At 46.6% G+C, this 15,508-nt stretch overlaps 1 protein-coding gene across 1 annotated transcript in view; it reads left to right on the forward strand.

Moving 5' to 3' along the window:
* The first annotated feature begins 399 nt into the window (after window positions 1-399).
* Window positions 400-15,508, forward strand: part of BEND4 (BEN domain containing 4) — a 305,504-nt gene continuing 290,395 nt past the window's right edge. The window contains exon 1 of the mRNA XM_086962698.1: window positions 400-835. Coding sequence (XP_086818824.1) covers window positions 433-835 — 403 coding nt within the window. The 5' untranslated portion in view covers window positions 400-432. The remainder of the gene's footprint in view (window positions 836-15,508) is intronic.

Raw genomic sequence — 15,508 nt, forward strand, 5'->3', positions numbered from 1 at the left:
TATATGTCTCTTCTTTACACATGAAACCGGCCCCTTTCTAGCCTTTGGGGTGCTCTTACCCCCGTGGATGCGCATTGAGACTGCTGGTACTCTTCAGGCGAATGGCCCCTCGCACTAGGGTTACTCTATAATGATGATTTGAGGGAGGTGGTGCCCTCGGCTGTCGCCTGCCCTTATCCGTCCATGCACTTCCCCCTCCAGCCCCTCCACGCTGGAGCAGCAAGCAGCACCCCCAGGCGATGGGCTGCAGAGGGGTCCCGCCCCTTCCCCCGGTTATCATTAGCAGAGATTACCCTTAACACTTGCTTCTTGACTTGTCTTCTCCCTGCAGGCATTGGAGAGGGCGGCTGTCAATCACGCGGCTCCCCTGCACGGCTCAGCCCCGTGCAGGCAGCAGCCAGGAGACCAGCCTGAGAAGGGAGCCGGGGAGCGATGGAGGGGGAGATGCAGCAGCAGGCGGAGGAGGGGCCCTGCCTCCAGAAGATTTACAGGCAGAGGAGCCCCTACAGCCTCCTCAAAACCTTCCCCTGCAAGAGGGCCCTGGGAAGGAGGTATGACAGACCCACCATGGTACCCATACCCCGCCTGGGATGCTCCTCGGGGCGGCACGAGGAGCAGGAGCAGCACTTCAAGCATCACCCAGGCTCCTCCATCAGCAGCAACAGTGCGCATCAGCAGTACCAGGCAGCGCACAGCTCCTGTCAGGATGGGCCCATCAGGGCGGCCGCTTACACCGCCTCTTCCTCCCATTGCCAGCAGAGGAGCGGGCACCCGGGCGCCCCCAGCAGGTTGAGCCAGCAGCCAGCCAGGGACAGCTCCCTGGAGCTCAGCGCAGGTATTCACTCGTTTCCTTCACACTGCCAGGGCTCGCAGCCACGGCTGAGTGCACAGAGCCTCGGCTGTACCCCGAGTGAGTGCTACGGAGGGGGCGCGAGGGCAGGGGTGACGTGAGGAGGTGTGCAAGGATCACTTGAGGGTCGCGTGCGTGGGGCGGGAGTTCTGCTTCTTTAACAGCCGGAGGGCGGACTAACAGGAAACAGATGGCATGCGAGTTCACGCTACTCCCTGTTAACTGGGCTATGATTTGGGTGAACCTGTGTGCCAAAGGACAAGATTAACTCCCGATGCGTGTCTGGAATAAGAAAGAGAGTTCTCAAAATACTTATATTCAGATTGGTAAAAAAAGTAAGCATAAATAATGCATTTAAATATTTCAATAGTGTGTTAAGTTGAACATTTCACCCTATGCACTTTCCGCTTTATTTAGGAATGTGCATGCCCATGCCAGGTTGTCTTAAGATATGTGGATAGTGGGGCACGCCCGTCCAGAATGTCATCAGACAAATATATTAGGCGTTTTTACCTCAGACTTGATAGTTTAATAGTAATTTGCACGTCATTGGCGTTTACAGGTTAGTTTTCACAAACGGCTGCTAATTATGACTTAATGTACATTTAAATGGCTGATTATAAACCTGATGGGAAAGATGTATGCTTTTTTAACTAACCACATCCTTCATTTTCTGTGTCACGATTGCAACAAAAAAAAGAAGTGACCTGTTAAAAAGTTATAAATAGGAGCAAAAAATAAAAACGCAAACAAAATAACTCCACAAACCTAACAAAACTGAGTGCCGGTGACACAGTGTTAGCCGCACAAAAATACAGAATTAGATTGTTTGCAATTGAACTGAAATGTATTTTTGTTTCAATATGTATAAACAATCACAATACACAGACCATTCGGAAACGTTTTATTCTTTTAACATATAAATTGAGATATTAAAGATGTGCAATGAATGTTAAGGTCTACAAGGGCTATATAGAGTTAAACGTCCAATATCGTGATTGGCAACTGGAATTTTGCGCTAAGGAATGGGGAAATGGCATCTTTATGCAGCACGCAATCAAAAACGAATTACAATAAATCCTATATAATTGCAGAGGTCATTCTCCTTAATGAGATTTTATTAACCTGGCTGTCATGCTTTTGAGCCGGGAAGATATTTTATCTTCTTCAACTGATAAAAGTGTCAGCTATAGACCGCCATATAAATATTCATAAATCTACACATCTGTGGCAGCCTATCAGCGTCCCCCGTTTGGACAGTAAAAGCATTCTAATTACTTTCTGTCTAGCGGAGATGAAATGCTGCCTGCTATACTATGGGCTTGGCAGGCGTGATTGCTTTTGTTTGCCATCAGAAACAGCAGCATCCTTTGCGAGCTGCTGCGGGCCCAGGAAATATTCAGAGTTTGAGTGAGCAGAATAAATAGTACCAGGCGCCATCTGGATGTGACAGCACCAGGGATTTCCGCTCGTCTGGGTGTGCGTGACATTCTGGACCATTGATTTATGAACAGAGATATTATCCTGCTTGGGTACCAAAGTGGCCATATACGTGTGTGTGTGTATGTGTATATATAGATATATATTTATGACTACTTAGTGTATTGAATGGTTGAGTGGTATAATAGATGCATTTTCTCGATGTGAGCTGCTTCTTGTGTGTTTATGCATCAATAATCGGACTTGCTTCCAAGTGCTGTTGCAATTATTCTGCGAAGGCCATATACGTATAAAATAGTGTATATTTTTATTTCCATGTTTTATTAACATGCATTCTTAGCATCTGCACTGTTTGCCTCACTCAATGTAAGGAAAACCTCCACATTTGATAGGTTTTAATGCCATTTTAAATTGTAGCAATATATCACCGTGACCACACGGAAATCACTGCACAATATGATTATAATCAGGGTACAAGTCCTAAAAAAATAAGTGGGGGGACTAACCTAGTTAATCAGTATGCAAGTGGCATCGCAGTGCGTGGCATCGCAGCGCGTGGCATCGCAGCGTGTGACATCATGGCGCGTGACATCACAGGAACTGGCATCACAAGAATTGATATCAGATCTTAAGCCCGCACATATATGTTTAGCTGGTGTACCATGAGTACATTTGAGCACATTTCGGGTATACTTGCAAACCCTCCTGATTTAGGCAGAAGATTCACACTTTTGTACGCTACATATACAACAATGTTACCTTTTGTCAGCGTTAAGCTTTCTATAGCCATAGTGCTTTAAAAGAAATAGTGATATTTAAATTATTACAACGCCTCCTCAAGGGTAATAAGCAAATATAAATGCAATTTATTTTGTGCAAATACTTGGAAAGATCAACACATCTGACGTTCTAACAGTGCATGCAAATCTCCTAAACAGAGGCTGAACAAAGTGAAAAGCTGCCTCTCCTAAGTATGTGTGAAGTGCTAACAAGGTGCTAGCCTTTGTTTCCCCTCTGCTGCATTTGCATCAGGTGTGAGGCTCCTGACTGTGCCAACCAGGAAACTCCAACAAAAGGTGGCTTGATGACCCCTGAGACTCGGCCTTTGTTATGGCCGAGTATCCCAGTAGGAGTCAGAAATAAGAGAGCCCCTTCCCGCCTGCACGTTTTTGTGATTCAAAGCAGACAACAACGTGCAGGCGCTGTTAAATGTGTCCCGGTGTTTGGAAATTACGCCAGGACGAATTCAGCATCTTTTTTGGTGGGGCCCAACTTCTTGGCAGGGTGGACGGCATCCACCCTGTTAAAGAAGTGGGGGGACACTGTCCACCCGTGTGGACCCTCGACTTGTGCCCTGATTATTATGAAATAATTTAATAAAGTTTTAAACTTTGACAATTCAGGCAGAAAATCAGCTGTAGCATACTTACCATTGAATTGCCCTTAGGCTATGCTCGTTCGGATGTTAATATTAAACACTTCATACGCTTCTGAAATCAGAACGGGTAAATAATTAAGTGCTCAACCTGACATAATCAAATTGCTCCTGTTGCTTTTTCGTGAAAAACTGTCAAATGTTTAGAAAGGGATGGGTCAAACAGCAGCGGACCGTCCTTCGATTTGACACCCCCTGTTGGAAATGACCATCTTGTGCACATATGTAACCCCTTCCATGCTGATGACGGCCCCCAGCCATCATGCACTACGGTGGTCTTGTGCTGATGACGGCTGGGGGCCGCCATGAACCCGCCCACTCGCGATTCTGCTGCACAGGCGCAGAATCGCGGCCGCATGGAAGGGGTTAAACAGGATTTTGCATTCCGTTGCTCTCCTTTAAACTGGGTAAAATTGATATATATCTGATTGGTATATTTAATTTACTTATAGGTCCCTAGTATAGGGTACCATATGTAACACAGGCCCATACATCAAATGCTACTAGTGGGCTGCAGCACTGATTGCGCCACCTTCTAAAATAGCACTAGAATTTTGTTTTCCTGTGCTGCCCCTGCTGTCTGGATATGCAGTTTTGAACTACCATTTCGAACTGGCAAAGTAAACCTTTTGCCAGGTTTAACATTCCCTTATAATACTTACAAGTGGTTCACTGTAAGAAATTCGGGTATTAGTTGAGGGAGAGGGAAGCTCCATTCAGGCAACAACTACAATCCTTGACAGGGTGCACCCTAAAAGTCCCCAAATTAACCTGTTTTTAACCCTGTGATAGCTTGGCACAAAAAAGTCATGCCTATTGCAGGAAGCTGGCTCTGTATGTGATATTATCACTAGGTGGTAATACCGTGCACAGAGTCTTGGGGTTCCCCAAAAGTGTACAGGGCTCAGTTTAAAACGCAAAGTGCTCTATTAGTGGTAGTGAGGGCAAGGAGCCTTAGGCCTAACACTGAGGATTGTAAGACATTGACTGCATACACATGATCAACAATGGACTCACGACTCAAGAAGGAGATCCAGGCCAATTTTATAAATTTATACTTTGTACTTTATTTTCAGACCCAGGTCTTCAAAATAAGGTAAGTACTTTTTTAATAAAAAATACTTTTCGAGTTTCAGAAGTTTGACAGTGCAAAGTTCAGACCAGTTCAATATGTGGAGGAAAACAATTGTGCAATGTAACAGGTACGTATACCACTTACAGTTCCAGTACAGAATTCGGAGGGCTCAGGCCAACACTGTGGGCAATGTCGGTTATGGAGGACGGGGGGCACCAAAGAGGTGCTGGATTCAGTTTCTGCCCGGGGGCAGTCAATACCAGCAAGAGATTTACCCTTGCTATCTGCAGAGAGCAAGGAAGCAGGTTGGTTTTCAGCAGACCGCCAATACGGTTACGGTCGCCAGTGACTGTCTGCTGTTGATCAGATGGAGAAGTTCTGCCGTCGTCAGACCATCACAGAGAGGTTGTGGTCTGGCAGAAAGGGCACGAGGGGCAGTAGGAGGCTGAGAGGGCCACTTGCTGGAGGGCTTGTGCTCTCTGGCACAGGGCTGGGTACAGCTTAGGTTGTGGGGCCGAGAGGATCCCTGGAGGTCGCGGAGGCCGTCCTGCTGTGAGGTATTCTTCTGACCGGGTGGAGTCGAATCGGTATAGGTGTCGGTCCTCTACCACTGCGGTTATGGCGTTCTTTGGTAACAGTTGGTCTCGTCAACACAAGGGTCGGTCCTCACCATTGTGGATCTGGTACCGGCATGTGCCGGGGACTAGAGTCTCTAATCCCAAGGGAGTTCTTGGCACTTTGGTGAAAGTTGAAAGGTCTCCAGGGTTTCTTGAAGGATTTGCAGAGTTTCTGGAAGAACATCCGGTTCAGTGGTCGAATTAGTTGCAGGTGGCTGGCACTTGCCGGGGTGTTTGTGCAGCAGTTCAGTTCCTCGTCCGCAGCGGTCATTTTTCCTCTCCTTCTTTGGTCTGTTGCGTCCCAGGGTGAGGTCTGGGGGGAGCCCCCTACATACTAACTTTAGGAGGTGTTTAAGGGGAGTAGCAGGTAGGGCCAATGGGCACCTTACCTGGGGTGACTACACCCTCGATTATGCCACTCTTCTATGCAAGGGGGCATATACCTAGCCCTGATTGGAGCCTCCCATCTTCAAGATGGCAGGGACTGAAAGTTGTGCTTCATCTCACTTCCTGCCACCTTAGGTGTGGGGTTGGCAGAGGTGGGCACACCTCCTATCTCAGTGAGTCCCAGTGAGACCCTCTGCAATGCTCTTTCCTCCCGTGGTCTATAATCATTGATCATCGTCTGGACCTCGAGCAGCCTTCACCCGACCCTGTTCCTGCCCACCCACCAGGACATTTACTCTGCAAACTTCCCTTGACAGCTGAGCCCTAGCCATTTTGACTGATGCCCGGGGAGCTACCTCGCGAGCTAAGGGGGAGATGGACTTTGGATTTCCTCCTTGACCATCACCTACCCAGCCGGACTTTGGGCCAACTCCTGTGTCTCTCCTGACCTTATCTCCGCCTCCCCCTTCCCCTACACACCGCCCCTCTCAGCTCTACTCTTCCCCTCTTTCCAGCTACTGACCTTTGCCCTCACCTGTACTTGCCCATAGTCCCCACCCTGTTTTTCTGTGAACCTTTACCTCGCCACTTGGGACCTAGCTATTTTGACTGATGCCCGATGGAGTTACCTTATTTAGCTAAAGGGGAGACGGGCTGTGGATTCCCTCCTTGGACGTCATCCATCCTGTCTGTCTTTAGACAGACTTCCTTTTGTCTCTTCCCGCATCCTCCCTCTTCTCACCTCCCCTTTCCGCCTCCAATATATTTTTTTCTTTCCTTTTTCTCCTCTCTCAATGTATTGCTTATTTTTTGACGTTATGTGTAATTGTGATCATTTTCTGTTACATTGTGGAACCTAATGTAAAGCGCTTTGATACATTCAGCTATAGGCAGCGTATATAACACTCTTTAAATTGAAAGATCTTTTCAAATTTTCCCGCAGGTTTTCCTTCCCAAAGTGGGGTTGTAAACCAGGGGCTGCCATCTGCTTCTAGCGGCAGACGCGGGGGGGGGTCACATTACAAAAGTGGCAGTCCTTTTAAGCTTCCCTCTTTGCGCACTGGCCCATTCTGGGGGAGGAGACATGACACCTCTGCCCAGGATGTGCATTGTTTCTGGTTCCAGAGAGAAGGGGCTCTCTACCCAAGGGTCCAGAAACATGTCTGGTGGTGGCTGGCTGCCTAAGCCGGTCAGAGACCACACCAGGGTTGCTAGGGATTCAGAGGGCACCTCTGAGGTGCCCTTTGGATACATGGTGCAATAAATCCCACACTGGCATCAGTGTGGATTTATTGAAAGAAGTAGTTTGGTACCAAACACCCCAATAGTCAGTAAAGCCATCATGGTGCTGTGGAATTCAGGTTGTTGAATTCCCAGCCCATGTACACTCGATGGCTTCACTGGCACTTACAATATTGGAAAATGGTGTCCAATATTGTAGGGGCACATCTGTTCAAGCAGATTAGCCCTCACCTGTAGTTTAGTGCACCCTGCCTGAGGGCTGTGGGGCCTGCTAGAGGGGTGACTGACCTATACTGTCAGGCAGTGCTGTCTGGCATGGCACACAGTAAGGGTCCCATGTCTACTTTGTCGGTTTCTCCCTCACATGGGTATGCAGGTTGCAAGGGCAGAGGCATTGTCCGAGTGAGGGGGCCCCTACGGGCCCTCTTAAGCTTCCAGGCCTAGGGTACCCAGGGTACCATCTACTAGGAACTTACACGGGGCAGAATTACCAATTGGGGGGTTGTTTTTAGTGAAGGAGCACTGGCACAGGGGACCTGAATGGCAGGGATCCTGTGTACCACATTTGAAACCACATCAAAATCTAGCAAAAAGTAGGGGGATAACCATGCAGAAGAGGCACTTTCTCACACCAAACTTAGGTGCCAATTACGATGGCGGGCGGCACCACATCGGAGCACGGGACCGACCGCCGATGTTGCGGCGGTCCCGCCATTCAAATTAGGATGTGCCGTCAATTAGGCATGGATGGAAGGTGGATCGCCCCTGCCGGGCCAGCGGTGGCTACCGGCGGGGGCGATCCGCCCGCTATCCTAATGGGCCCCTTAGAGGCAATGTTTAAAGTATTTATGCAGCACAGAAACAGTAATAAAGTAAAAACACAACACAAGAAAGGTCCCAAACCAATAAAAAAAAAAGACTACATTTTAACCTTTTCGACGCTCATGACGAGCTGAGCTCGTCATGAGGCACAGTGGTGCTGTGCAAAAAATCAACAGGGAAGACTCTGCACAATAACAAGGTCCAAAAAAGATCCAAAAATTCAAGGGGGGCAACACTGGGTACTATCATTTGACCGCCTAATTGTATAGTTTTTAATGGAAACCATGCTGATCACAGACGGCTGGTTATTACAATCATAGCACGCTAGTTCATTTTCCTTACGTCACTTCAACCAACCATGCCTAATTGATCCCTCCTTGTTTCCCCAGTGCCCTCATGCAGGCCCCAGACGTTCTTTGACTTGGCCAGCCGAAATGTACTTTAGGCTGCCCCTCCTATTCGTGGAGGCTTGCTAACAACCAATAGACGATTTATGCCACCGGAATTAACCCAAGTTAACTTGACAGCCTTTCCTGACATGTCTTTCCTCCCCAGCTACAAACCACCCCCCCCCCCCCCCCCCCTTGAACCTCTTTCCTTTCCTTGCAGCACGCCCCAACTCAGACAACCAAGTCCTGATGACGATCCCAACTAATGTGGATCGAAACGCCGTCGACCTAACAGCTCAATAACAGGCGTACTCCTCCTTTGTGGCTCTACATCCAATTGAAAGAATCTCTGTTTATTGTGATATCACGTTGTCACATGTTTTGGAGCCACTCACTGTAAATTATCTGCACCTTGTTCACAGTGCGCCCTCCACGCTGTTCACTTCTTCACTTGCGTCGCCACTCTCACTTTAGACACCTTTTATGCACCAAGTATTATATGGTTGTCACCAATTCAGTTTATGCAGTGCTGCTTCTAACTGTATAACCTCCGACCATGAAACTTATGTCATAATATAAAGATGTTTAACTATCATTTTTCATATCAATGAGTACTCTCCTTCTTTCCTTGCGAGTAATGCTGTATGCATGCATAATTAATTGTCTACATATTCTTACCTATCAGGACATTGTTTCTCATTTGCACCTTACCCAGTCCTGAATTGGTATATGGGTTACACTCCTGTAAATTTTACAAGATTGTGAGCAGCCGCTGGGCTGCGAGAGTTTGTACCCTTGCGGTACCTACATTTGAGACCATATTTATTAAGGTCTGCTCGTGGTGTCAATACATAGGACACATACAATGTCGAAGGAGTCCCTCTCTTACAGAGGAATACATTAACTCTCTTATGGTCGACCCATCCCTCCTCTCAGGCCCTCCTCCTGCACTCTCCTCTTCCACCCCACCCAACACCTCCAAAACACTACTTGAGAAACTGGAAAAACTGAAAAAGAAACAAATTAGAACGGATCTTCATGCCCGGATGCTAACAGATTACCTCAGATCTGGCGTCATCCCCGTGGGACTACAAATTCGTAACACTCCTGCCATTTTCACTACAGATCCCCTATTCTAGACCAAATTCAGCCATCTGGCTACAACCTGTTCCAGACATTGGATGGTCCTGGGCATAGATACAGCCATCGAACATAGTCGCCTAGAACTTTTAAAAATAGCAGAACTCGAAAAACTAATTCTAGCGGATACCTCATTCTCTGACGCCAAGAGTCTTCTAGAGAAAATAAATACTACAATCTGCACCTTTAATACTTTTGAACTCAACAAAAAGACAAACAAAATCCAAAAAGACATCAAAAACTATTAAGTGGAAAATACCTATCCGTACTTGAACGAGGAATTCTACAGTACCCCGTACATCCCACTGAGAACACGCAACTGGGGGCGCTTCAGAAACAACCAACGGATAACATTTTCAGATTCATCCAATACCTCAGTCGAGGACTCCGATTCGGATAACCGTCCAGGTACCTTATCCGCCACCAATAGACCACCACCCCTACTCCCTGCCGGTTTTTTAGGGAAAGGCCACGGCCGCGGGCAACCACCACCTCAAAATCGTCCCGCCAGAAACCGCCAATACCAACCACAACTTCCGGGCGAACAACAAACACGCAACCGGTACTACCAATGGGGACACCAACAATAAATGACACTGATCCGGCGACAGCCACTGACTTACAAATACCGATATTCAATCTTTCTGATTATGACTTCAGCCATGACGAGATCAACCTCCTTTCTCGAGGCCTTACTTTCGTACCAACAGAACGAACAGATTTCCTGGACCTCTAATCCAGCCTTCGGAAATTCTTCAGACGGATAAGACTCAGGCAATACTTTACGGATAAACCTGATTCCACACCTCTGACCTTGTCGCCCTTTCGCCCACCTTCTGCCCACCTTCTGCCTTCAACCCTCCCTCACACACTATGCCACCGGAAATTCTGGCATTTGAACGATTGGTACTCAAAGATGTAATGGATCTAAAGAATCAGTCACAATTCATCCCTTATAATCTCCCGTTGGCAGAAAAACAAGCCTTGAAAACTTTGAAAAACAACAGTGACATCATAAAACCAGCGGATAAGGGGGGGTGGAATAGTTGTTATGAGTATGACTAACTATGATCTTGAAATTCAAAGACAACTTGCCAACCAGGAACACTATCGACCCCTCCCCAAAGATCCCTTGGAGGATATCCGAACTAAAATACTATCCGTCACCACCGAAGCTAAAGACAGAGACATCATCACCAATAAGGAATTCGAATTTTTGAACAGCACCAGTCCTCGCACTCCTGTACTGTACGTCCTGCCCAAGATTCACAAAGACAGTCTCAATCCCCCGGGCAGACCTATTGTTTCTGGGTGTGGATCCATCCTAGAACCACTGGGGAACTACATAGATTCCATAATACAACTATTCGTTCCTGAGACTGATACCTACATCTGTGATACGATGGATCTGATCAATACCATTGAGGATTTACCATTTGATACCACCACGCAGGTCATGGCAGGGCTTGATATTGAATCCCTCTATACAAATATACCCCACGATGAAGGTCTACAAGTCATTCATACCCTCCTTCTCTCCAGACCTCAACCTACACGGATTCCCACAGACTTCATCATGAATCTCCTTCGAATAGCACTGAAAAATAACTATTTCCTTTACCGAGACAACCTATTATCTACAAGTGAAAGGTGTTTCAATGGGCGCTTGCTTCGCCCCGAATTTTGCAATTTTGTTTGTGCATTATTTAGAGAAGACCCTTATCTTAACACCCATCAATCCGTTTTTCCAAAACATTAACCTCTGGCGAAGGTATATAGACAATGTGCTACTACTGTGGAATGGCACAGCTGAAACATTGGACCCCTTCATCCATTGGCTCAACCACTCGCAAGAACATCTGAAATTTACCAGCGATTGCAAACAGAATGATCTGCCTTTTTTGGATGTCCCCATCCATGGGCACTACTCTATACCGTAAACCGACGGAAAAGAACACCCTGCTCCTGTATTCCAGCTACCATCCGCGAGGGCTACGCGATGGATTACCATATGGCCAATTCCTCCGGATCCGCCGGAATTGCAAATGATAAAAGGACTATTTCAGGGAGGCTGACACCCTTACCAAAAAGTTAATACACCGTGGATATCCCAAACGGTTGGTCACCAGAGCCAAGAAAAGAGCATGGTACTGTCACAGAGACCTCCTCCTCACCACCCAGCCAAAGAAATCGATGACCAGGATCCCCTTCGTTTCAAAATTCAGTCCCCACAGTAACAAAATTAACCAAATCATCAGAAAAAATTGGCCACTACTACGCTCCCATGAGCAAATCAAAGAAGCCCCATTATTCTCTTACCAACACTGCAACAATTTGGCCAATCATCTGGTACATGCCATTACATGGCCACAAACCAACCATGGAAGAAACAACATTACAGCCGCGTGGGGCCTTGATCCGATTGTGGGTCACTACAGATGCCAAAATTGCAGTGTATGCAACCTGACCACAAATACAAAAGAATTTACAGTCAATGGTCGATCGCATAAACTGACTAAACATACAAATTGTAGATCACAAAACGTTATTTATGCGATCCATTATCCATGCGACCTCATCTACATTGGACAGACGACACAAATGATTAAACAGCGTATCATTCAGCATAAGAGCAGGATCAATTGCAAAACATTGACAGCACCCTTGGTATCACAATACCTGCAACTTGGGCATCTGGACGCCGACATTCACTGGCAAGTGATAGAGAAACCCACATTGCCCACTCGAGGAGGTGACATCAAAATTCTCCTAAACAAGGCTGAATGTAAATGGATGACCATCTGCGATTCGGTCAACCGTTGGCTTAATACAATTGACGAATGGAACAGTATTGTCACCACCTGATACACCTGACTGTCCATAGTCATTCTGTACCCAGGCCTTATACATGAGCTCCCAGCCCTTACAAACACTGAACTGCCCGAGATACCATTTCAGTTACCAGACCACTTTGGGTCTATACTAGAATGCCAAACCAATTTATGTCCATGGATGTCTCGATAAATACGGCCTCTTACAAACTGTATTGTACCAAATGTCCATATGCATTTACAACAATTGTATAATATGTCTATATGCGGTTTTAATAATTCCCATGATTTGCCGAGAATGGCTAATCGCACTGTGTAATATTACGCTGGAAATATATTGCCTACAGGTTGCCTAGAAAAGTCTAATGCATTATGTTGTAACCACAGAAACCCTAAGTATGTAATTCTTTTTTAAAAATGCGCTGAACCATATGTATGTTTGTCTCTCGAATTCAACGAGGAGATAACTTTCGTTTCTCCCTGCCTCCGGGCATGTCACTATGGAAACGCCCAGTACACACTCCTCCCCACAGGCTCACTGCTGCTGACGTCCCTCGGGCACACCCAGCTCATGCCCCCCTCCCTTGGTTCAACTCCGCCCATACGCGGAAGTAAAATATCCCCACCTCGCCGCTCCCGGCTTTCCATGCCTGGATCCATTCTAGCAACAGCACGCCGATTCACGATTCATTCAGGTATGTGCTCTCTCCACCCGCCAACCTCTTGGCCGCACGACTTAATCCGATGCTCGTCGACCTGAGGAACGAGCCATCGGTAAACGCCCCTTGTTGTCTTTTTTATAGGTTACGTTCTGAAATACGGCTGATCACAGACGGCCGCCTCAAGCACCGAATTTCCCAGGTATGTCGTTACCATGTTATCCAGCCCCGTGCATACCGATCCAGTTCCCGACATCCATCTTAGTTATTGACCGCCTAATTGTATAGTTTTTAATGGGAACCATGCTGATCACAGACGTGCATACCAATCCATTTCCCGACATCAATCTTAGTTATTGACCGCCTAATTGTATAGTTTTTAATAAAAACCATGCTGATCACAGACGGCTGGTTATTACAATCATAGCACGCTAGTTCATTTTCCTTCCGTCACTTCAAACAACCATGCCTAATTGATCCCTCCTTGTTTCCCCAGTGCCCTCATGCAGGCCCCAGACGATCTTTGACTTGGCCAGCCGTATGTACTTTAGGCTGCCCCTCCTATTCGTGGAGGCTTGCTAACAACCAATAGACGATTTATGCCACCGGAATTAACCCAAGGTAACTTGACAGCCTTTCCTGACATGTCTTTCCTCCCCAGCCACAAACCCCCCCCCTTGAACCTCTTTCCTTTCCTTGCAGCACGCCCCAACTCCGACAACCAAGTCCTGATGACGATCCCAACTAATGTGGATCGAAACACCGTCGACCTAACAGCTCAATAACAGGCGTACTCCTCCTTTGTGGCTCTACATCCAATTGAAAGAACTTCTGTTTATTGTGATATCACGTTGTCACATGTTTTGGAGCCACTCACTGTAAATTATCTGCACCTTGTTCACAGTGCGCCGTCCACGCTGTTCACTTCTTCACTTGCGTCGCCACTCTCACTTTAGACACCTTTTATGCACCAAGTATTATATGGTTGTCACCAATTCAGTTTATGCAGTGCTGCTTCTAACTGTATAACCTCCGACCATGAAACTTATGTCATAATATAAAGATGTTTAACTATCATTTTTCATATCAATGAGTACTCTCCTTCTTTCCTTGCATAATTAATTGTCTACATATCCTTACCTATCAGGACATTGTTTCTCCTTTGCACCTTACTTACCCAGTCCTTAATTGGTATATGGGTTACACTCCTGTATATTTTACAAAACTTTCTAAAAGTGGCATTTTCAGAACTGTGACTTAAAATCTGACTTAACTATTAAAGAGGATTTAAATTACAAATAATTTGCGTGTAAGCAGTTTATTTCTATCTGCATTATTACTCAATGGGTGAGATAGGCTGTACAACAGTCAACAATTACTTTAGGAGACATGCCCTACTTAAATACAATGCACCCTGTCCTATGGGCCTTTAAGTCCTACCTTAGGAGTGACTTGTATGTATTAAAAAGAAAAGTTTAGGCCTGGCAAAAGGTTTATATTGCAACAAAATCAAGCGAACACTCACTTGAAAAACTGCGTGCACTACTAATGTGAGTTCTAAAAGCTTAGTCACATTTCAACATGATCAACAATGTAAATCAAGAATTGTTCACAATAGAGCTTCAGACAAAAAAATTTCAGACAAAAACTCAAATTCTGTTCACCAATTTTTCTTATTGTGTAATGTCAATAAATCAATAGAACAAAGAAAAAGCATCTAATTGCTTGTTTCTTCTGTAGAAATACAAACTATGGGGCTAAATATGATTGCGGAGTTCCCGCATCCTCCGGGCCGGCGGAAGCCACCGCCGGCCCGGAGGATGCGGGAAATCCGCTGCGGAGCCTCCACAGACCCACCGCCAAATTAGGATGGCTGGTGGGTCTGCTTTTATGTCCGCAGCTTTACCGCCGCAGTCGCCTTCCGACCGCGGCGGAAAAGCACTAACATGTCTGGCGGTGTCTATCAGACACCGCCAGGCATATTAGGATGTCTGCAATACTATGCTTTTCCACGGCGGCATTTCCGCCGTGGAAAAGCATACGGTTCTGCACTGCGGGGGCCCGTTGCGGGCCCCCTAGGTGAAGGGAGGGTGGGGGGTGCACATGGGGGGTACCTATGGTACCCCCCTTCATTTGCGGGCACGAAGCGGCAGGCACCGCGAGGTGCCTGCCGCTTTGTGCATGCAAATGCACTGTTGTCATTTTTTACATTGCGGCGGGTGCCGCTTCAAGCAGCACCCGCCGCAATGTAAACAATACAGGATGTGACCGCCAGGGTGGCGGTCACATCCTAATTGTCATGGAGGGACCGCCGCTGCCCATGCGGACGGTCCCTCACACTCAGTGATGGCAGACGGACGCAAGTCCGTCCGCCATCATAATCGGCCCCTTTGTTTGTGGCCTCTAATCTTTATGAAGCGTGTGTACTCTAATGAATAAAGAAAAATTAAGAAAAAATATGTGTAAGACTGAAGACAAAGAACTTGTGAGCTACTGCCAACAACACTGGCAGCTGAAACCAAAAGAGAATGAGAGATTATTTTACCTGATAAAATGAGTTCGGGTCAAAAACCTACAGAAAGTAAAAGATCCAACTGAAGTGAAAGTTGACAGGCACAGAA

The sequence above is a fragment of the Lissotriton vulgaris genome, chromosome 3_1 (genome assembly GCF_964263255.1).
Source record: "Lissotriton vulgaris chromosome 3_1, aLisVul1.2, whole genome shotgun sequence".
Taxonomy (NCBI): domain Eukaryota; kingdom Metazoa; phylum Chordata; class Amphibia; order Caudata; family Salamandridae; genus Lissotriton; species Lissotriton vulgaris.